Source organism: Ichthyophthirius multifiliis (assembly GCF_000220395.1).
Source record: "Ichthyophthirius multifiliis unplaced genomic scaffold scaff_1120509251013, whole genome shotgun sequence".
Taxonomy (NCBI): domain Eukaryota; phylum Ciliophora; class Oligohymenophorea; order Hymenostomatida; genus Ichthyophthirius; species Ichthyophthirius multifiliis.
In genome coordinates, this window is record NW_004086284.1 from 30,686 (window position 1) to 53,185 (window position 22,500).

A 22,500-nucleotide genomic window follows, 5' to 3' on the forward strand; every position below is an offset into this window, starting at 1 on the left:
TAATAATATATATATATATATATATATATATATATATATATATATATATATATATATATATACATATAAATCAATTAAACTAATTTTAATATAATTAATAAAATCTTAAAAAAAATGAAAATATAGAATCAATAATTATCATATAATGAAACAAATTATTTAAAATAATTATTTATAGGTTATATAGTTTATGCAATTTTATTACAAAACATATGATAAAAATCTTAATTTATGAAAAATAAAACTAGATTAATATTTTAAATAATTATTAATTTATATTATAAGATACAAATATTTTTAAATTATACTAATATAATCTTATAATTTAAAATAGTAAATTAATATATTATTATGTTTTTAATTGCTTTAATGATTTTTTTCTATTAAAATATAATCATATAAAGTTATTAATATTTAAATCATATTTATATTTTATTTATTTTAAAAATTATTATAATTTAGTATTTTTTTTATTAAATAAATTATTTATTTTTTACTTAAAAATAAATATACAATTTATTATAAATATATAATATAAAAAATTTATAATTAATATATTTAATAATATAAATATATATATATATATATATATATATATTATAATTATTAAATATATATATGTGAAATCTTTTTCAAAAATTTTCAAATATCCGCTTAAATATTTACCCGCTTTTTTCATTTTTTTTTAATTATTAGTATTTTAAAAAACAAATTAATATATCTAAAACATTATTCTAAAAAAAAGGCTTTTTAAATTTCGAATAAATAAATATTTTATAATAATAAAAAAACCTATAAAGAAACAAAAATGTCTAAAAATTTTGCTATATTATAAATAAAAAAATTACATAAATAAGCTATAATTCCATAAAAAGGAACTTCAGGAGCTGCCGGATATGATTTATGTGCTTGCTAAGAAACAACCATTCCAGCTAAAGGAAAATAATTAGTTAAAACAGGGCTTTCAATAGCAGTTCCTACAGGAAATTATGCAAGAATAGGTAATATATATAACTATATAAAAAGCGTATATATATATATATTTAAACTAAAAAAGCACCAAGATCAGGTCTAGCTTGGAAGAATTTTATTGATGTAGGAGCTGGTGTTATAGACGAAGATTATAGAGGAGAAGTAAATGTATTATTATTTAATCATTCTAATGATGATTTTAAGAGTATACATATATTAAATAAATAAGAAAAATAAATATTTATATAAATAAATATATATATATATATATATATATATATATATATATATATATATATATATTATATATATAGTAGCTTAAATGATTATTGAAAAAATAACTCCCACAATAATATAGGAAGTGGAAGAATTAGATGAAACTTTAAGAGGAGAAGGAGGATTTGGGTCTACTGGAGTTTCTTTGAATAAATAAATGGATGATTTAGATCATTGCACAGTTAATAAAGGAAAAATTAAAAGCTTTGAAAATACGGATATAAATGAAATTGTGTTTATTATTTAGAATTTCTGTAAAGAAAATAAAATTAGTGATTAACATTGCGAAAATATAATTAAACTAATCAAATAAAATTAAAAAGATGTAATATAAAATATTTAAAAAACATTAATGTAATTCTAAGAAGATGAAAATCCTATAAAATTAAAAGAACTTATAAATAGCTATTGAGTGTATCTGTATTTATATAAAGTTTTAAATAATAAATAATTATAGTTAAACATTTTATTTAAAAAAAAAAATATAGGTTTAAAATTTATATAAAATAAACATTTCTAGAAATATATATATAAACATATTTATAATATATATTAATATATATAATTTTATAATATTTATATTTTAGTATTAATAATAATTTTATTATAAAATTATTAGTTTTTTTATTTTATTATTTTTATTTGAATCTTATATATATTAAAAAAATAAATTAAAAAATTATTTTTAATAAGATTTGTAAAGATTTTATATTATTTATTATTTTTTTAATATTATATTTTTTATTTAAATAATATATTTCAACATAATATATATATAGATAAAATTAATTATATTTATTCTATTTTAATATTGGATATTATATATCGATTTTTTTTTTCTCTTAAAATATATAATAGGTAATTATATTAATTATTAATATAAAGAAATTATAAATATTAATATAAATTTTTTTATTTTTTTTTAATACAAACAAAATATAAAATTTAAAAAATAATAAAAATAAAATTAAAAACTCATACAATATAAGAATTTTTAATATCAACCGTATTTTCAGTTAAAGAATATAAATATTTAGCAACTTTATTATTTTTGCTAATCTTAACAATCATTTATCCTGCAATATCAATTTAATACCCACTTGTATTTTCAAACATTTCAATTTATGAATCTGCATAAGTTTCAATAATTCCAATTAATTTTTATAATTCTTAATCAAAAGTACATGTAGATAGTATAACTAAAGAGGGTTTTTTCGGATGAGTTTTTATCAAAAAAATTAAATTACTAATAAAATTATAAATATACCCTTTATTTAATACGATATCAAATAAACAAGTTAAATTATCAATAATTATAACTGGGTTTCCTTATTGTTTTTCAACTTAAATTTTTATATAAGTAAACATTTTTTAAAAAAAATTTTCTTCTTTTTACTCATTTAAACTTATTTTATATACATTTGAAGGAGGTTCTATCCAACTATTATGTGTTTCTTCTGTAAAAGGGAGATCTTAAGGTACCCAATCGTTTATATTTTAATATAAATTTATGTATGATAATTATTCCTTTATTATATATTAGTTTAGGTTATGACCTATCTTTTTTAAACAATTTAAATAATGGGCATATTACTAAGATATTGCTATTAATGTTATACCATCTTATTGTTTGAAATATGATGATATTAATTAGGATATTAAAAAATTTGCATTTGTAAATAATGTGTCTTTTATTAATATAAATGTACTTTGGGGCTTTTATTAATCTTCAAATGGAAAATCGTAGTTTAAATCTTTGAGTTTTTAGAAGAACATTTTTTTTTAGTACTATTTTTATCAAATTAGAATTTTTTTATATAAAATAATTATTTTTTATATATTATATTAAATTAAATATTTTATATATATATATATTTTTTCTTAATAAAAAAGAAAGATATATATTTATATATATATTTATTTATTTTTATTTTCTTAAAAAAATTTATAAATAAAAATGGATAAATACAAGCAAAGAATAAATGAGAAAATCTAAATAATACTTGATATAGGAATAGCTTATACAAAAATAGGCTTTTCTGGTGAAAATGCTCCTGTAAAAATTATTAAAACACCAAAAGAGATATTTTAAGAGTTAAAAACATTCCCTAATGAACCAAAAAGGTAAAAGGTTTAAATAAAAGAATGCTTTTTAGATGAAAAAAAAGAAAATATTTTATAAAGAAATTTGGATACATTTTTAAATTAAATTTTTTATAATGACTTAATGTGTAGATAATAAAATAAGACTATTTATGTCTGCTAAAATTTAAATATTCCGATTTAGTTTTATGATATTTTATGCACATTGCTTTTTAATAAATATGAGATTTAAAAAGTTTATTTCTTGATGAATAATAGTCTACCTTTGTATATTACTGGATAAATTACAGGATTAGTGGTCGATATAGGGTATTATGATTGTTAAATAATGCCTATATATGAAGGTTATCCAGTAATGAATGCATTTGTTAGTGTAAAATGTGGAGGATAAAGGGTAAATGAAATATTAAAAAATTTACTTTTGGAGGTTAATTCGGCTGATTCGGGAATAGAATTTGAATAGTTGGAGGATATTAAATTTAAATATTGTAAATTATTATTTAAGAGTTAGGAAGAATAGTATTTCAATGATAATAATAATAAAAATTTATGCAAAAATTAATTTATTAATGCTAATATTATGAAAAATAATAATTTTTAGAAAACAAAAATAAACTATAAAAGTTGCATAAAATGCTTAAGCAAAGGTTTATTTGGAAATTTAAAAAAAGAAGAACCTAATATTGCCTTTTCTATATTAAAATGCTTTTAAAAATTAAATTGTTTAATAGGTATTAAAGTAGCTTAGAATATAATTTTTGCAGGAGGAATTTCTTAAACGAAAAATTTTTTTTAAAGAATTCGATAGGAAATACTTTTTATGTTAAATAATTTTCAAGAATTTAATGATTTAAAATATTTGGAAAAGTATTTAGCTTTTTATATAAATATATATCCAGGAAACGTAGCAAATTGGATTGGGGCGTCAATTGTTAGCTAAGTAGGGGCTAATGATAAATTATGTTTAAATTTAGAATAATTTAGGAATAATCATAATGTAGTTTAGGATTTTTTTGAAAATTGGATGGGATAAGGAAAAAATTTAACTAAGGATTAAAATAATAATGAATACGATGAAATAATATGATATATATTTTATGTTTTATATAATTATAATTAATTATATATTAATATATTTATTTATATTATATATATATATATTAATAAATATACATATATTATATATACATTTATTTATATATCTTTATATAAATATATTAAAATATAATTAAAGGATAAATATTTCTTTTTTTATTTATGGAATAATATAAATAAAATTTTTAAGAAATCTAATCAGAAAATAATGATTAAAAGATTTCTAAAAGGCAACTCAAAAAATAGATAAGAAGTTTGAAATGGCTTGAATTAAAATAAAAGAAAAAAGAAGAAAAAAAATAACAAAAATAAAAGAAAAACAATTAAGAAAGGAATAAAAATAATCATAAACACATGAAAACGAAATAAAATAAATACAAAATTAATAAAATATCTAAAAATTGTATACAACTCCTTATAAAACAAATTAAATCATTAGAGAAGAATATATGCAAAATAAATAAAAGGTTAAAAAGTTATAATAGATATGTAATTTTTAAACTTATTAAATGAAAAGGAGTATAAAAGTTTAGTAACATAATTAATGTATATGTAAAGTGCAAATAAAAAAGCTAAATAGCCTTTAAGATTTATAATAACGTCTGTAAATGAAAATTTAAGTAAATCTCTAGAAATAGGAAATGCATATAATTGGGGAATCGAGATTTACTAAAAACATTATAATGAGTATTTTGAGAAAAATTAACTAGTTTATTTAACCGGAGATTCATAAGTAGATATTGAAGAATTAGATTTTAAGTAATACATATATTTTTTTATTTTAATATTTTTTAATTATTTTTAGTGTAGCTTATATTATTGGTGGATTAGTAGATCATAATAGACTTAAAAATATAACTTTTAATAATGCAAATCAAGAAAACATTAAAACTTAAAGATTTCCTATTTAAAAGTATGTAAAATTAGAATCATCAAGTATTTTGGCTTGTAATCATGGTATTTTATTTAAATATTTATTTTTTTATATATTATTTTTAGTATTTGATATTCTTTTATAAAAAAGTAATGGATTGGATTGGAAATAATGTTTCTTAAAAACTATTCCCGGTAGAAAAGTAATTGCAACTATTGAAAATGGAGTAGAAATATTAACTGAATAGTTTATTAAAAGATAGGAGTAAATTTAATTATAATTAAAATAATAAGAATAAAAAAAATTATTTAAAAATAAATAATAATATTAATAATAATAATAATAATAATAATAATAATAATAATCGATATAATGATAATATTAATTTTCTGTTTATAAAAAATTATTCTTTTGTTAATATTTGTAATTAATAAATATATTTTTTTAAAAATACTATTCAAATAAAATAAATATTAATTAAATTTTGTTTATTTTAAAATATAAATTATTTTAAAAATTATTAATAAAGGCTGATTTAAAATTGCTTATTTATATTATATTTGTTTAATCAATATTTGATAAAATTAAAAAAAATATTTATATAAAATATTAAATAATTATTTAAATTTTTTTATGAATAAAAAATACATTATATTGATTTATATAAAGATATATTTTTGTTTTGTTTATAAATATAAAATTTGGAATTGTATTTATTTTTTAAAAAAAATTGGTTTTTATTTGTTAAAATTATTACAATTTTCTTTATATGACATAAACAGATATTAATTTTACAAAAATAATTATATAAATATCTTTTATTAATTAAACAAAACAAAAAAACAAAAAACATAAAAAAAAAAACAAACATAATAATAAAAGCAAAAATATATAATATATAAATTATTTAAAAAACAAAATAAAATAAAAAAAACTATTTAATTAAATAAAATATAATAAACAGTACACACAAATAAAAAAATAAAAGAAAATTTAAAAATTAAAAATATATAAATAATTAATGTAATAAACTTTCTAAGCCTTGAGAACATTAAGTGAAGAAACCCATTAAGAAAATCACATACCGGAATCATCAATGATAGTATTTTTCCTATTCGGTGGCTTGGCAATATCTGGTTTAGTTCGTGAGATGAATAAGAAAACTGGGATTCCATATACCCCAATGCTATTTATAATAGGAATATTTATAGGGAAATTTTATTAAGAAATGGGACTATTAGGATAATCTATATATTCAATTAGAAATATAGACCCTCACGGTATCCTTATGATATTTTACCTATATTAATATTTGAAGGGGGATTTAATAGTGACTGGCATTCTTTCAAAAAATAATCGGGGTAAATATTTTTATTAGCATTTCCTTGTGTTCTTTTTTCTACTATATTTTTACTTTTTTCTATAAAAGTAGTTCTATAATATGACGATTCATACTATTCGTGGAGTGGAGCTTTTATGTTTGGATCAATACTATCTTGTACAGATACTGTGGCAGTTTTGGCTCTTTTAAAAGAAGTTGGAGCACCAAAAAAATTAAATTCTTTAATTGAAGGAGAGTCTTTACTAAATGATGGAACTTGTATGGTTCTTTTTGAAATTTCAAGCAAAATGGTTAAAGGATAAGTAATAATATATATTATTAAAAAATGATTTATTTTTAAATTTTATGCATTTATTTTATAAAACTCAACAATAAAAAGCCATGTCATAGTCAACTTTTTCAAGAATTTTATTTTCATCAAAATATTTTTTTAATAAATAAATAATGTTAAAAATTAATAAATATATAAATAAATATATATATGTATTTATAATTTTTAATTATATATTTATATATAATATATATAATAGCAAATGTTAATATTTGATATAATAAAGCTTTTTTTAACTTTAACTGTTGGAGGTGCTCTTTTGGGAATTTTTATTGGTTTAATAGCTAGTTTTTGGATTGGAAGAATACATAATGATGCAATATTGACTGTAAATGTTACTTTTATAGCTGCTTATTTGTGCTTTTTTATAGCTGAAAATGTTGATTTAGGAATATAGATATCTGGTATTATGGCTTTGGTATCTTTAGGGCTTTTTATGTCTATTTTTGGGAAGACTAAAATATCTATAGAAGAGGAAAAAACAGTTCATATTTTTTGGAAATATGTTGTTTATGCTGCTGAGTCTATTATTTTTTTGTTGGCTGGAATTATTGTCGGAATTAGGGTTTTGAATAATTTAAATAATGAAAGTTTTTCAAATGGTTAAGATTAATATACAATTATTTAATAGGATTATTTTAAACTTTTCGGGCTTTATATTTGTATGATATTGAGTAGATTCGGTTCTATTGCCCTTGTTATGAAATGGTTAAGGAAATGGGGTTATGGATTAAGTTGGAAGGATGTTTATGTACTTACCTATGGAGGTTTAAGGGGTGCTATAGGTATTTCTTTTGCTTTAATTGTCGCTAATGACTATACTGATGCGTATTCTTAGAAATTTAGAGATATTGTGCTTTTCGATATGGCAGGGAATGCTTTATTGACATTGATTATAAATTCTACGACAGCCGGAGTTTTAATAAAAAGCCTAGGTTTATGTGTTATTAGTAATGTAAGGTAGAAAACTTTTATGTATTTTCTTGAAGGGTTGAAGGAAGATACTATTAGAAAAATGAATTTATTGAAAAATAATCAATATTTGTAAATGGTAAACTGGAATGGCGTAAAAGACCTTATAGGAATACCTGAATATGAAAAAAAGATTTAATAAATAGAAGTTGATATATAAAAAAGGGAAAAAGAAGAAGATATAAACATAAAATTAGCACATAAAAATCCTATAGAGCTAGAATTAATAAAACAAAAAGAAATTTTAAAATTAGAAAATGAATCAGCTGATTCTTCGTAAAATTTAATAGATGAAGATATGGTTGTGGAATGTAGAAATAGATATTTAATAGCCTTAAAAGGTATTTATTGGATTTAATTTGAAAAATAATAATGCAGTTCAAATGCTCTTTTATTACTTATTGAAAGCGTCAATTGGGATATCGATACATAGAATCAAAGGATGAATTCTTGGGAATTTTTATCTAATTATATTAATAATCCGTTTTATATTTAGATTTTATTCTATTTAAAAACTTGGCCCATTATAGGAGAAATAGCCGGAAATATGCTTTTTAATCATATTTCTCATATTTATGATGTACTTTCGACTTATATTGAAGCTCATGAGAGTGCAGAAGAAGTCATTAAAGAATTTAGAATTTAAGAATAAGTATAAGCTTATATTGTGAGGGAAAGCTATGATAATAGACTCATGGCGGAAGAGTATATTTAGAATTATTTACATATAAGTTTTCCGGAAATATCGAAAATGATTTAGACGAAAAAAGCAGCGTTTTCTTTACTGGAAAGTCAAAGGAAATTACTTGAGGATTCTATAAGATTAGGGTAAATAGACGATAAATAATTCAAAACAGTAAAAAATCATATAGAGAAACATTAACTTAAATTAGACAATATTAAACCGTCGTGGAAATCACCGCCTGTAAAAGAGTTTTTGAAAAATATAAAATTCTTTGAATTTATACCAGATGTTATGCTTGATAAGATTATTTATGAAAGCATTGAAATAATTATCGAGAAAGATAATTATATAGTTAAAGAAGGAGAAAGAGCTAAATATTTATTTGTTATTACAAGAGGAAGAGCTACGGAAATTTGCACATAGACTTTTTATACTTATAATGAAAATAAATTAATTGGAAATGTACTATTTATACATTAGTTGGTTTTACCAGAATTAAGATATCTTACTTCTTGTATTGCAGATGCTATGGTTTATGTATTAGCTTTTCCTCTGTAGTCATTGTAAAATATTATTAAGATGAATTAATAAATGGAGGATTATGTTTGGTAGTAAAGCTTTATGACTATTACTTAACTTTATTATAATTAACTTAAACCCTTAAGTAATCTTAATAAGTAAATTATTAAAGATCTTATTCCTCAAATGAGATTTGCAAAATATAAGTAAATAATAAAAATATTTTTATTATTAAAATAATTATTATTATTATTATTATTATTATTATTATTATTATTATTATTTCATTTAATATCATTTTATATTTTTTAATTTTGTATATAGAAAAAATTAAACTATTGATTTCTAACATGGAGGTGTATTGTTAAAAGGAAACGTTTATAAAAAAGATATGCATAATACTAATTCTGGATTTTAAATAATTAAAGATTGTATCAAAACTAAAGAATAATAGGATAAATAACTTATATAAGTAATAAAAAATAAAATATCATATATTATATATTTAATTTTTTTTTATTTTAATATATAGTCATTTGCTGTATTTTTACCTCATACAGTATAATATTTATATACAGTAAAAAAATGCACATTTTTTCATTTCTAAGATGATAATGATTTTGTTAAAAAAATAATTAGTGGACATGATTAAGTTTCACTATAATAAAACTATATAAGTCCTTCGCATGCTAATGTCAGTGTTAGTAAAAGATCGTCTATTTTACATTCTTCTTATTAAACTAAGTTTGGAGTTTAGACAAGAAAATAAAGCATAAATGAAAAAAATCTAAGAGATAGTTGCCATTTTTAAATAAAAGATGAGGAAAATTAAGAAATATAAAAAGATGAAAATAAATAAGAAAATTTTTTTACAAATCATAATTAGATTGACTCTAATTATATTATTAAAGAATCAAAATAGGCTGAAGAAGATGAATAAAAATAATGAAAAAAAAAATTCATTAATTTAATTTATTTTATTTATTAATATATTATTTTAGAAAAAACATTTTTTTTTTTATGAAAATAGTAATATAAAATAAAAATATAAATATAAATAAAAAATAAAAGTTATTATATATATATATATATATATTTATATATATATATTTTATATATATAATATTAATTTATATTTGATTTTTTTTAATAGTGTTTGTTAAATATTATTACGTAAAATAAATAAATTTATAAATTTTTATTAAAAAATAGCATAAATATGTGTAATTGTTGTGGTTATATATAAAATATAAGAATTAATCAAGTTTAATTAATAAATATTGAAAAAATAATAAATTAGTTTAAGAAAATATTTTTGTAGATACATAAACTTAAATTGCCAATATACCATTTTAAAAATATTATATAATCTTAAATTTTGACAAATTAAATAATAACAATTCCTAAATATTAAGCTTTATATCTAATGAATTTTTATTATAAGAATAACAAAGTATTGAATTGGTATAAAATAAAATATATAAAATATAAACATAATTAAAAATAGTTAAAAGATATATAACCTAATGAGTATTATCATGAGGAAATTTAAATTAATTAAGAAATAATATATGCAATAAATGAATTAAGTACTTTAGAAATATAAGCAAGCGAAATAAAGGAAGAAATAGAATTAAAATAACAAAAAATTAGTTATAATAAAAATTTCTATAGATTAAATAGATATTAGTACAAAACCATATGAAAGCCAAAAATCAATTATTGAATAAGAAAATAAATAAACAAAAGAATTTGATAAAATATAAGAGTTAATATAAAATTTAATTAATTTAAAATAGAAAGAAATAAAAAGATTATCAAATATTATAAATGAAGATAAAAAAGAAAAAATTAAAAAATAATTAATAGAAGAGTAAAATATTAAAGAGTAAGAATAAATAATATTTTAAAAGAAAAAGTAATATGAATAAATATAAGAATAATAAAAAAAATAATTATTAAAAAATAGATAAGTATAATAATAACGATAAGAAAAATAATAAATATCCTAATAATAATAAAAATAATAAATAAATAAAAAAAATAATATAAATATTAATAATAATAAAAATATTAATATTAATATAATAATAATTATAATATATATATTAAAAAAAATATTAATAAATATAATTAATAAAATTATTTTAATATTAAAAAATATAATAATAATAATAATAATAATAATAATAATAATAATAATAATAATTTATAATATTTATATTAGTAATAATAAATAATAGAATAATAACATTTAACTTTTTCATAAAATTCTATAAATTCTTCATATTCTGTACAAATAAATAATATTAAATAATAAAATTAATCAGTAAATAATTAAAAATCTTAATTTAAATTAGTTTCTATACTTAAAAAAAATAATAATAATAAAAAATAAATATAAAATAAAATAAAAAAATAAGTTCGTTTTGATGAATAATATTTGAATCCTTAATAATATAATTAATCTAGAAATAAAATTTAATAATATTACTTCAAGCATATAAATCATTTTTTTTGAATTTAATTATACTTTTAATATGCTTTATATTGATGTTTTTATAAAAAAAAACTTTAAAATATTTATATAATCTTATTTATTTTTCCAAAAAATATAATAAAAAAGAATTAATAATATAATATATTATATTTTATATTAATTTAATTTTTTTAAATTGTAATTTTTTATAAATAAAACAAAAAAGTTTAATATTATTAACTTTCTTTATTTTTAATATTAATAATAATATTTATAATATAAAAATACATACAATTTTTATATATTACAAAAATAAAAATCTATATATTTTGAATTTATTATTTTACAAAAAATAAAAAATATAACGTAAAAATAAATTAAAATAATAATTAAAAAAAATTTTAAATAATTAAATTTTTCAAAAATATAATTAATAAAAATATAAATAAATACAATAATAAAGTTTTATTTATCTTGTTTTGATATAAAAAAATAAAAATTAAATAAAACTTCAAAAAAGTTACTTGTCTAAATTTTAAGGCATTTATAATCCTAAATTTCTAACAGGTTATCTAATATTATTAAAATTATAAATACTATTTATAGCTCCTTAACTATTATTAGCATTGATATTTTTATTATATAAATTATATATGTTTTTGTTTTATTATTAATATCCATTAATATTATTTAAGTTAGATTTATAAGAAAAATTATATATGTTATCTAAATCTTTATTAATATTATTAAATACGCCACCATTATATTAATTTATTTTCAATTTTTCTAAATTTTCATTTTAATAAAGATTCCTATTTTGTCTGTTTCTGTTTTCAATTGAAGATTAATAACCTCCAACTTAATATTCTTATAATTGTGAAGTATTTTAATTAGCGAAGCAAGATGTATTTTGATTTAAAAAAAAATTAATTTAATTATTATTATTATTTTCTTCCTTTGAATTAAAATTAAGCTATAAATTAAACTTATTTTTATTATAAGGTAATTATTCTCCCAAAAATTATTTATTTTTAAAACTTTCATCAATTTAATTATGTTTATTTAAATTAACTAAAAAATTGAAATCAGAATTTTTTTATTATAAAGATGTTGCTCTATTTTTTTTGTCACTTCGACTAATATTATTATTATTATTATTATTATTATTATTATTATTATTATTATTATTTATGCCAATATTATTGCTATTTATATTAATGTTATTAATTTTATGATCATCAGAATTAAAATTATTTAAATTTTTATTTTTTCCTTCTTCATATAAACTTCCTAATTCATTATAATTTAAGCCACTTTCTTTTTATTTCCCTCTTTCCTCAAATTTCATATATTCTTTATATTAATTTTTTATGTTTGTATTTTTTTAATTATTATTATTACTAACATTATTTTAAATATATTCATTACTTTCTTTTCTATATTATTTCTACTCAATATCTTAATTTGAATTAATGTCTATATTAACTCTTAATTTTTTGTTTAATTAATTATCCGATATACAATATTAATTCAAATTTTTTTATTTTTCAATTGTTATATCTTCACTTTTATCATATTTTTGTTAATCTTCAATGTTTTTATTTTAGTTTTTATTTTATTATTCGTCATTAAAATAGTCTTCTGGAAGTATATGCTCTATGTCGAAAAAATATGAATGTTATAATATTTTTTATGCAGTAGGTCTTTTTTAAGGATCCCATTTTAAACATTCTTAAATTAATTAAATAGCTTATTATGGACAATTATTTATTATAGTATTTAATGGAATAGAAGGATATTAAGGAAAATTAATACCTTTTTAAGCTGCTAATCTATGTCCTTTTTTTTTGTTTAAAAAAAAAAATAAAAAAATATTTTATATAAATAAAATATAAAACAAAACAAAAACCTTCAGGCCATTCTAATTTAGAAGGTGTCCCTAAAATAGAACTAATTTTGACAAGTTAATCTTATTCAGATTATCCATTAAATAAAGGCTTTAGCATAAATAGTTCAGCCATAATACATCCTAGAGCAAAAATATCAACTGGAGAATTATAATTAGTAGACCTAAGTAATAGTTCAGGAGCTCTATACCACCTTGTAGATACATAATCAGTATAAGGTGGTCTTGACCTAATTTCCCTAGCTAAGCCAAAATCAATTAATTTAACGTACTTTGTTTTATTATTATATAGTATATTTTCCGGTTTTAAATCGCGGTGGAAAAAACCATGTTTGTGTATATAGTATATTGATTATGTTAATTAATAAATAATAGATTTAATTTAATTTTGGGGTAGTTTTTATCCTGATTTACGCTATTCTTCGTATAGTTTAAATATATCGAGGTCTGCATGTTCGAATACAAATGATAATTGGTTATTTTGTCTTATTACTTCTTTTAGTTTTACAACATTTTTATGGATTAGCTTTCGTAAAGATTTTAGTTCTCGCAAATTCATACATTCTTCCCATGTCTGGTATTTTTATTTCATAGTCTTTATGGCAACTATTTCGCCTGTTTCTATGTTTTAGGCTTTTTGGACTTCACCAAATGAACCTTTGCCGATTATTTCTATTAATTTATATTTTTCCATTTTTTATTTTTTTTGGAATTATATTTGTATTATTTTGTAAAAGCCACTTTTTTAATTAATTTATGATTTTTTTTTAGGTTTTATTAGTTATTGTTTATTTAATTTTTTTTAATATATATTTTTGTTATATAATAAATATATATATTTTTGTTTTTTATTTTTAAAAAATCAATGTAAGTTTTTTTTTTTTTTAATACACAAATTATTTATAAATGTTAAATATTTATTTAATATAATTTAGCTTAAATACAATTTTGTTTATTAATTTAATAAATTTTAATTATAGTATAAATTTATCTAAGTAATATAATCTATTTTAATTGTAAAAATTCTTTATAATTTTATTTGCTTAAAAATTACAATATTCAACTAAAACATTTTCATGATTACTGAACAAAATCTTTTAAAATATATATTTTATATTCTAGAATAAAACATTAAATTAATAAAATAAACTAACATTATAACTATATAATATAAATTGAAAAAAAGAAACTTATAAACAAATATATTAATAACAAAAAAATATACATTAAAATATATTAATAAATACTAAAAAAAATATTGATAAATTTTTTTACACTGGAATGAATAAATAATTCAAATCTACTTATAAAAATCAAAAATAATAGAAATTCTAATAATCAAAAATCAATCATTAACTAGAAAATTTTATTCATCAATCATTTAACCTTAATAAACTAAATTTTAGATTTCATCCTCATTAAACCATTTTTCTCTTTTTCCATTAACCCATTCTCCAATTTTTTTTTCTCCATTACTTAAATAATAAATACCAATTCCATTTTAATTACCTTTATCCCAAAAACCTATATATTATCTTTCATCATTCCATTTAAAAATCCCTTTTCCTTATTTTTTATCATTAAAATAATATCCTTCGTAGCTTTTTCCATTTAAATATTCAAATTTTCCTTTTCCATGCATCAAATTCTTACTCCATTATCCTTTATATTATTTCCCATCAGACCATTTATAAGTACCTTCTCCATCAATTTAATTATTATTAAAATTTCCTTCATAAACCGATCCATCTACAAATTCAAGTCTTCCTAGCCCCTATTTCTTACCTTCAAAATATTCCCCTACAAAATAAGTTCCATCTATCCATTTTTCGGATCCTTTTCCATGCTTGTTTTTAAAAGTATTGAAAAAAATACCAAATAAATATTAAATAAATAACATAATAATTAAATAAATAAATATACCTACTTATCATTTACCCATTCTCCTTCAAAAATAGCACCGTTTTTACTTTTATATACACCTTTCCCTTCTGCTTTATCGTTTTTCCATTAGCCTTCATATATATCACCATCTGCATGTATAAGTTTACCTTTACCATGACTTTTATCTTATTTCCATTCGCCTTCATATCTAGAATTATCTGGCCATTCTTAAATTCCATATCCATCTCGCATTTTATTAAACCATTCTCCTGTATATTTTATACCATTATCAAATATTAGTGTATCTAATTTAACTATTTTATTATTAGATTTGTTGATTTATATTTCGCGTTCATGTATTTTCCTTTTTTCTTCATTTTTTATATTATTTTGCTTTTCTTCCTCATCTTCCTCAGATTCGGATATTTATTAATTTTCATCTATTAAAATTTAGGAATTAAATGTCTTTATTTTACGGATTTTTTTTCGACCATCTTAATTATTTTACTTTGTTTCGACTGTATTTACTGTTTTATTGTCGTCTTTGTAATTTTCCTTTATTGATGGACGCTTTTTTTCATGTTTTTCAATTTCAATTTCATCTTCTTGTGATTTTATTTCGTTTATAGCTCTTTGATTTTATTGGGAGTTATAACACTATTACATACTACATAAACCCATATTTTTATAAAAATTTTTAGTGTGATATTAAAATTTTATTATTTTTTTTTATATATATAAATAAAGCTGATTTTTATTTATTATTATTAATTAATTGTATATATATATATGCATATATTTTATTTATTTATTATCAATTAGTATTTTTTTTTTTAACATTCATATATATTTTATTTTTTATTTTAGTTATTTTATTTTTTTGTTATTAGTTAACTTTTTTTGTTTTTTCTATATATTATCAATCATTTATAAAATTTAATTTTTTTTTTTTAAATAAGAAATAAAGAAATACGTTTAATATAATTTATATTAAAATAATTTTAAGTATTATTAAAAAGAGAAAAAAAAAAAATAAAGTAATTTTTTAAATAAAAAAATATAATATAATTTGTGAAAATTAAAAATATATTTTATGTTTTATAATTTTTTTAATTTATACATAATTATTTTATTTTTTAAGAAAAAAAAAAAAACATTATATCAAAAAAATCAGATATTATATATATCAATAAAAATAAAGTTTATTTATCAAAAAAAATAAAATAATATTTATTTATTAAAAAAAAAAAAAAGCTTATTTATTAAATAAAAAAAGCTTATTTTTTAAATAAAAAAAGCTTATTATTAAAAAAATAAAAAAAATAAAAAAAAAAAGCTTATTTATTAAAAAATAATAAACAAAAAAATGCAAAATTAACAACAAATCATGATAACTTAACACTTTTAATTAAAGAAGATTTTATAACACCCAATTCTCCATCGTAATTGATTTGCTTTTAGTAAACTTTAGCTCCCATTCTATTATGTTTGACCATTTATTTAGTAAATTTCCTTCTAAGTTTAACTCTTGAATTGGAGTCTATTTTTTTTCTCTTTCTAGTTAAACCTTTATTGACTAGAATTTACATATTTATTTTCCTTTAATCATCTTCTCCGAGTACTTTTACATCATATTTTTATGCAATTTCTTATTCTTTTAATTATTAGGCTTATTTTTTTTATTTTAATTTAAATTTTTTAAGAGTCTTTATATTTTCTTTTGCTTATTTATAAAATTCATCTTCGAATGTTTCTTGGTGATTTTCATTTTGGGGATTTTTTTTAATTTTTTTAGTCTTTTATAATTAAATATCGTAATTTTTTTCCTATTTAATTTTTTTTTCTTCTTCTGAATCACTTATCATCCAATTTTCCATTTATGAATTATTTTATTATATATCATTATTATTATTATTAGTTAAGAAAATATTATTAACTTGTTTATTTATTCTTAAATCTTCTTCGTCTTTTGAGAAATTATCGGAATTTGAAAATTATTCAAGTTCTTATTTTATTTCTTCTCTAAGTTTTTATTTTTCGTTATTATTTTTTTCAGAAATTTGTTTTTTTTTTTCAGATTTTTTTTTTTTTTTTTCGGAAATATTTTTTTTGTTTTTTTTTTTTTCGGAAATTTTTTCTTACTTTTTTTCGGAAATTTTTTCTTGTTTTTTTGAAGTTTTTAAATGATTTTTTAAAATTTACATTGCTTATTATTAAAAGGAAGGCTAGAAATCTTCTAAGTTTTCAATATTAGTTTTATAAGAAGTAAGTTTTTACAAAACAGGATGATTTTTAGTTATTTTGTTATTTGATTTTAAAAGAAGATAATATAAAATACACAAAACATAACAAGAAAGTAATTCGAATTTAATTTCAAGGAAATTTTTACCTTTTCCAATCATTATTTTTTTAGCTTTTTCAATATCTAAAAGCGGAATAAGCTTTTATATTAATTCTTCTGTGTTTATATTTATTTCATTTGCCAAACTAATAATTTCACTTTCACTTTTTTTTATTATTTTCTCTTTTAATTTCTCATTCATTTCTTAATTAAATTCTTCTTCATTTTCTTCTTCTTCTTATATTAAATCTTCTTTATTTGCAAAATCGTCATCTATAAAATCCCTCTCGTCTAACATTTTCTAATTCTCGTTATATTATTCTTCCGCTTCGGCTTCTTCGCCGGAATCTTGGGAGTCTGTTATGTCTGATTCTTTATAATAATCATCCTTTTTTGTACCTTAGACTCCTCGGTATTATTTTAATTCGTCTTCTTGGGATTCTTATTCACTTTGATGAATAGAATCTACTAAGTCGGAATTACTTTCGTATTCTTGTGAATATTCTTATTAGAAGGAGGCTTCTTATTCTGAATTTTCTATTTTTTCGTCTTCTTCTAAGTATTTTTTGGTATTTTATTTTTTGTTGTTTTTGATTTATTTTTTGGCCATTTTCGTTTAGTTTTTAACTTTTATTTAAATTTAACCTTTTTAATTATTTAGTTTATTATTTTATTATATATAAGACTATAGTTTTTATATATATAATAATATTTATTATTTTATTATATATTTAAAAGATATTGAATCAATGAAAATGTATAATTTTATATATTACTATTATTATTATTATTTTTCATAATAAAATAAGCAAAATAAAATGTATTTCATTTTAAAATAAACCATATTAAAATTATTTTTTATTATTAAATTTATAATAATAAATAAAACAAAGCATAAATAATTTTGTAAATATTTATGTTTTTATATATAGCCTATAAATTGTATTAATATTATTTTTATAAATAACAAAAAATCCATCATCATAATATACATTCATATAATTTTTCGTCTCTTCTAAGTATTTTTGGTATTTTATTTTTGTTGTTTTGATTTATTTTTGGCCATTTTCGTTTAGTTTTTAACTTTTATTTAAATTTAACCTTTTTAATTATTTAGTTTATTATTTTATTATATATAAGACTATAGTTTTTATATATATAATAATATTTATTATTTTATTATATATTTAAAAGATATTGAATCAATGAAAATGTATAATTTTATATATTACTATTATTATTATTATTTTTCATAATAAAATAAGCAAAATAAAATGTATTTCATTTTAAAATAAACCATATTAAAATTATTTTTTTATTATTAAATTTATAATAATAAATAAAACAAAGCATAAATAATTTTGTAAATATTTATGTTTTTTATATATAGCCTATAAATTGTATTAATATATTTTTTTATAAATAACAAAAAAAATCCATCATCATAATATACATTCATATAATTAAAAACTAGCTACAAACATAGAAATATTTCAAATTAACAATAAAAAAATATAAACGAAAATAAAAGGAAAAAAATAAAAAATCTACAAATAAATAAAAACAGCAAAAAAAATAAAAATCTAATTAAAATGAATATATCAAAGTATAAAAAAAAAAAAAAAAACTTCTTTCGTATAAAAAATAATTTTTTAAAACCCAAAAAATAAAAAAATTAAAAAAAAGAGCAAAAGTAATATGTGAATACCTTCCTAAAAAAAACAACACACCAGAATTATCTATATCTTCCCGTTATATAACCCTCGATAAAATCGGCCAAGGTTCGTTCGGTGATATATATAAAATATTCGACATCCAAGATAAGAAATTACGTGTAGCGAAATGCGAAAAAAAAGAATCGGTATAAGGAATGTTAGAAAAAGAGGCATATATAATGTCAAAATTATAAACAGATACATCTCATTTTCCTTGTTTAATTGAATAAATAAAAACTAATAAAACAACAGTTATTATTATGAATTTTATGGGGCAAAATTTAGAATCTTTACGAAGAAAACACAATGGAAAATTTTCCTTAAAAACGACTATTTTAATCGCTATTTAAATGATAGAAGCCTTATAGCATATGCACAAGAAAAAATACATACATAGGGATATTAAGCCTGAAAATTTTGTAGTTGGGACTGATGGAAATCACCATTCAATATATATAATAGATTTTGGTTTATCAAAGGAATATTTAAATATAGAACATTAACATATTCCTTAGAATTGTAATAAAGGACTTATAGGAACTGCGCGTTACACATCAACAAACAGTCATAAAGGCATAGAATAGTCTAGAAGAGATGATATTGAGGCACTTTTATATGTACTTTTTTATTTGCTTTATGGAGAATTACCTTGGTAAAATTTAAATTGTGAATCAAAAGAATTAAAATTTGAGATGATTAAATTGTAAAAAATAAATTTTTAAATAGAATAGCATTACAATGATGCTCCAGAAAGTCTAAAAAAGATTTTTGAATATATAAAGAAATTATAGTTTGAAGAAGAACCAGATTATGAGTATATAAAGAAATTACTTTTTTAGATAAAAAGAAAATTATTGAGAAGGAAGATAATAAAAATGAGTGTTTTGATTGGTGTGATTCTTAGTGTGTGTTTTATAAAGAATTCTTAATTAAAAAAAATATAAGAATATAAAACAATGAAGCGATTTAAGCTGAAAATAAATTCATTGATTCTAGTTAGTTTTATGAAGATACATTAGAAAATAAAGATTAGTTAGAAGTTAAAATACCTTCTTTTATTAAAGAATGTAATAATTTATTTAATATTAATGGAAATTCTTCTTTTAATAATAATTAGATACAGTCAATAGAAAATAATGCTAATAAAAATTTATTGATAAATTAAAATATAATAAGCACTGTTTAAATAAAATAAAATAATTCTTCAATTGATACGGCTTTAATTTTTAATACTATTGAAACCAATCATTCGAAAAACTCATCTTAGTATAATCATAATTCGAATGAATATAATTTAAAACAAGATGAATAATAATAGAATTAAGTTTAAAAAATAGTTATTTGTTCGGCTTCTAGAATGAAAAATAATTATATTTTTTAAAATAAATGAATACGTTATTTTATTTTATTTACTTAAAAAAAAAAAAAAGTTTTTAGAATTAATATATATAAATAATTTTTTATTAGTTATTTTTGTTTTTATGTATTTTATTTTTTTAGAAATCGTTTTTAATGGTATGATATTTATGCTATTTTTATTTATAAATAAAATATTTATTTTTATTAAAATTAACATTATTATTAAGGAAAATATTTTATTTATATTTTATTTTAATTAATTTAATTTAATAATATTAATATATGTACGCACTCATTGTAATATTTTGATTGTTATTAATTTAAATTTGATTAAACTAAAAAACATTTCATTAAATAAAACATTTTGTTCTATTTTTAAAAATATAAATTAAATATAAAATTAATATAATATATTTTTAATAAAATGATATAATATATTTTAAAAAAGTTAATAAACACATATTATTTACTATAATTATTAAAAGAATTTCTTTTTTATAAAATGTTTTTTTTTTAATTATATTTTTATAATATTTTGTTAGAAACAATTTTTATATTTATAAAAAAAAAAAAATATTAAGAAATATATAAAGTATAATTGGATATTTTTGTTCTTTTTTTCTATATTTCTAAAAAATTTTAATTTTTTTTTTAAAAAAAAAATATTTAATAAAAAAAAAAAAAAAAATATACATTTTTTATTAATATACAAAAATTAAATAAAAAACAAAGCAAAAACAAACAAACAAAATGGAATAAGAAAATAAATAAGAGTAAGAACAAAAAGCCTAATAAGAAACAAAAATGAGATTAGTAAAAATAAAAACATTATCAAATACAGTATATGAATTAACAGTTCCATTAGACGTAAAAAAAAAAAATAAGACTAAAAAATAAATATATATAGATGAAAATAAAAGATCTAAAATAAAAAGTATAAGAATTAACATAAGTACCAGTAGAAAGATAAAGAATGATATGTTTAGGAAAATAACTATAAGATAATGATACAGTAGATTAACATTGTAAATGAAAATTAAAAAAAAAAAAAAATAAAGATTTTATTTATTTATTTATTAATAAAAAAAAGTAAAAGAAGATGGAGTTGTAATTCATTTAGTTGCAAAAGTTGAATAAACATAATAATAATAAAATACTAATACTAGCAGTTCTTAATAATAAAATTAAAATCCTTAATAGAATACTAGTTAAAGTAATCCTGTTGGTAATTCATTTGATATTTTCGGTAATTTATTCGGAGCAGCTGGTTAAGGAGGTGCTTCTTTTAGAACTTATAATTCTAGTTCTAATGGTGGAGAAATACAATCAATACTTTCCAGTATTCAAACCTTATTAGGAGGAGGAGGGGTAAGAACATAAACTTAATAAAACTAATAATAAAATGCATAATAAACATAATAGCCCACATAATAACATTAATAGACTGAATAATAATAAACTTAATAATAATAAAATTCATCTTAATAATCATAATAATAGTAATAATAACCTTCATAATAGTAATAATAACAATAATAAAATAATAATAATAATAATACAAATAATTAACAAAATAGAACAGGAAGAGTAATTGAATTACCGCATTAATAATTATAAAGACTAGGGCTTTTATGTAATAATTTAATG

At 17.8% G+C, this 22,500-nt stretch overlaps 6 protein-coding genes across 6 annotated transcripts in view, besides 54 other annotated features; 3 read left to right on the forward strand and 3 right to left on the reverse strand. All coding sequences in view use genetic code 6, as the record gives it.

Moving 5' to 3' along the window:
* The first annotated feature begins 5 nt into the window (after window positions 1–5).
* Window positions 6–68: a microsatellite.
* Window positions 69–423: 355 nt separating this feature from the next.
* Window positions 424–487: a microsatellite.
* Window positions 488–523: 36 nt separating this feature from the next.
* Window positions 524–571: a microsatellite.
* Window positions 553–620: a microsatellite.
* Window positions 621–808: 188 nt separating this feature from the next.
* IMG5_128830 (hypothetical protein) lies at window positions 809–1,660 on the forward strand (the record flags this gene model as incomplete). Its single annotated transcript, XM_004032119.1, has 4 exons — window positions 809–1,001; window positions 1,058–1,177; window positions 1,287–1,502; window positions 1,641–1,660. 4 exons carry the CDS (start codon window positions 809–811, stop codon window positions 1,658–1,660), a joined length of 549 nt encoding a protein of 182 aa, XP_004032167.1.
* Window positions 1,184–1,285: a microsatellite.
* Window positions 1,210–1,285: a microsatellite.
* Window positions 1,661–1,770: 110 nt separating the features above from the next.
* Window positions 1,771–1,830: a microsatellite.
* Window positions 1,802–1,853: a microsatellite.
* Window positions 1,854–1,964: 111 nt separating this feature from the next.
* Window positions 1,965–2,008: a microsatellite.
* Window positions 2,009–2,182: 174 nt separating this feature from the next.
* Window positions 2,183–2,241: a microsatellite.
* Window positions 2,242–3,061: 820 nt separating this feature from the next.
* Window positions 3,062–3,124: a microsatellite.
* A 1,328-nt stretch (window positions 3,125–4,452) lies between these two features.
* Window positions 4,453–4,505: a microsatellite.
* Window positions 4,454–4,551: a microsatellite.
* Window positions 4,473–4,553: a microsatellite.
* Window positions 4,473–4,569: a microsatellite.
* Window positions 4,473–4,571: a microsatellite.
* Window positions 4,490–4,553: a microsatellite.
* Window positions 4,572–4,718: 147 nt separating the features above from the next.
* Window positions 4,719–4,766: a microsatellite.
* A 638-nt stretch (window positions 4,767–5,404) lies between these two features.
* Window positions 5,405–5,443: a microsatellite.
* A 190-nt stretch (window positions 5,444–5,633) lies between these two features.
* Window positions 5,634–5,706: a microsatellite.
* Window positions 5,638–5,685: a microsatellite.
* A 319-nt stretch (window positions 5,707–6,025) lies between the features above and the next one.
* Window positions 6,026–6,070: a microsatellite.
* Window positions 6,071–6,147: 77 nt separating this feature from the next.
* Window positions 6,148–6,188: a microsatellite.
* Window positions 6,157–6,208: a microsatellite.
* A 197-nt stretch (window positions 6,209–6,405) lies between these two features.
* On the forward strand, window positions 6,406–10,118 carry IMG5_128840 (sodium hydrogen exchanger family protein, putative; the record flags this gene model as incomplete). Its single annotated transcript, XM_004032120.1, has 6 exons — window positions 6,406–6,681; window positions 6,753–6,964; window positions 7,193–9,375; window positions 9,494–9,641; window positions 9,702–9,746; window positions 10,056–10,118. The coding sequence occupies exons 1-6, from the start codon at window positions 6,417–6,419 to the stop codon at window positions 10,116–10,118; spliced, it is 2,916 nt and encodes a 971-aa protein (XP_004032168.1). The 5' UTR covers window positions 6,406–6,416.
* Window positions 9,384–9,439: a microsatellite.
* Window positions 9,390–9,453: a microsatellite.
* An 82-nt stretch (window positions 10,119–10,200) lies between the features above and the next one.
* Window positions 10,201–10,238: a microsatellite.
* Window positions 10,239–10,244: 6 nt separating this feature from the next.
* Window positions 10,245–10,295: a microsatellite.
* An 803-nt stretch (window positions 10,296–11,098) lies between these two features.
* Window positions 11,099–11,378: a microsatellite.
* Window positions 11,179–11,420: a microsatellite.
* A 119-nt stretch (window positions 11,421–11,539) lies between these two features.
* Window positions 11,540–11,584: a microsatellite.
* Window positions 11,540–11,585: a microsatellite.
* A 232-nt stretch (window positions 11,586–11,817) lies between these two features.
* Window positions 11,818–11,862: a microsatellite.
* A 926-nt stretch (window positions 11,863–12,788) lies between these two features.
* Window positions 12,789–12,837: a microsatellite.
* Window positions 12,838–13,065: 228 nt separating this feature from the next.
* Window positions 13,066–14,248, reverse strand: IMG5_128850 (protein kinase domain protein; the record flags this gene model as incomplete). Its single annotated transcript, XM_004032121.1, has 2 exons — window positions 13,066–13,487; window positions 13,558–14,248. Coding segments are annotated over 2 exons (1,113 nt in total), but the record flags the coding sequence as incomplete, so codon positions are not given.
* A 620-nt stretch (window positions 14,249–14,868) lies between these two features.
* On the reverse strand, window positions 14,869–16,119 carry IMG5_128860 (hypothetical protein; the record flags this gene model as incomplete). The annotated part of the gene is made up of 2 exons (XM_004032122.1): window positions 14,869–15,400; window positions 15,478–16,119. The coding sequence occupies 2 exons, from the start codon at window positions 16,117–16,119 to the stop codon at window positions 14,900–14,902; spliced, it is 1,143 nt and encodes a 380-aa protein (XP_004032170.1). The 3' UTR covers window positions 14,869–14,899.
* Window positions 15,415–15,459: a microsatellite.
* Window positions 16,120–16,287: 168 nt separating the features above from the next.
* Window positions 16,288–16,340: a microsatellite.
* Window positions 16,341–16,629: 289 nt separating this feature from the next.
* Window positions 16,630–16,713: a microsatellite.
* Window positions 16,631–16,711: a microsatellite.
* Window positions 16,631–16,760: a microsatellite.
* Window positions 16,681–16,790: a microsatellite.
* Window positions 16,746–16,770: a microsatellite.
* Window positions 16,791–16,823: 33 nt separating the features above from the next.
* IMG5_128870 (hypothetical protein) lies at window positions 16,824–18,389 on the reverse strand (the record flags this gene model as incomplete). The annotated part of the gene is made up of 2 exons (XM_004032123.1): window positions 16,824–17,005; window positions 17,777–18,389. 2 exons carry the CDS (start codon window positions 18,387–18,389, stop codon window positions 16,824–16,826), a joined length of 795 nt encoding a protein of 264 aa, XP_004032171.1.
* Window positions 17,485–17,530: a microsatellite.
* Window positions 17,485–17,556: a microsatellite.
* Window positions 17,485–17,610: a microsatellite.
* Window positions 17,502–17,610: a microsatellite.
* Window positions 17,521–17,587: a microsatellite.
* Window positions 17,558–17,600: a microsatellite.
* Window positions 18,321–19,244: a microsatellite.
* Window positions 18,441–18,510: a microsatellite.
* Window positions 18,897–18,966: a microsatellite.
* A 67-nt stretch (window positions 19,245–19,311) lies between the features above and the next one.
* Window positions 19,312–19,361: a microsatellite.
* Window positions 19,362–21,603: 2,242 nt separating this feature from the next.
* The window catches only part of IMG5_128880 (ubiquitin family protein, putative), a gene marked incomplete at its 5' end in the record, with an annotated part of 3,476 nt that continues 2,579 nt past the window's right edge, over window positions 21,604–22,500 (forward strand). Inside the window, 3 exons of the mRNA XM_004032124.1 lie at window positions 21,604–21,720; window positions 21,761–21,878; window positions 21,944–22,500. The exon at window positions 21,944–22,500 is cut by the window's right edge and continues 1,453 nt beyond it. Coding sequence (XP_004032172.1) covers window positions 21,604–21,720; window positions 21,761–21,878; window positions 21,944–22,500 — 792 coding nt within the window. The remainder of the gene's footprint in view (window positions 21,721–21,760; window positions 21,879–21,943) is intronic.
* Window positions 22,291–22,327: a microsatellite.
* Window positions 22,301–22,411: a microsatellite.
* Window positions 22,376–22,409: a microsatellite.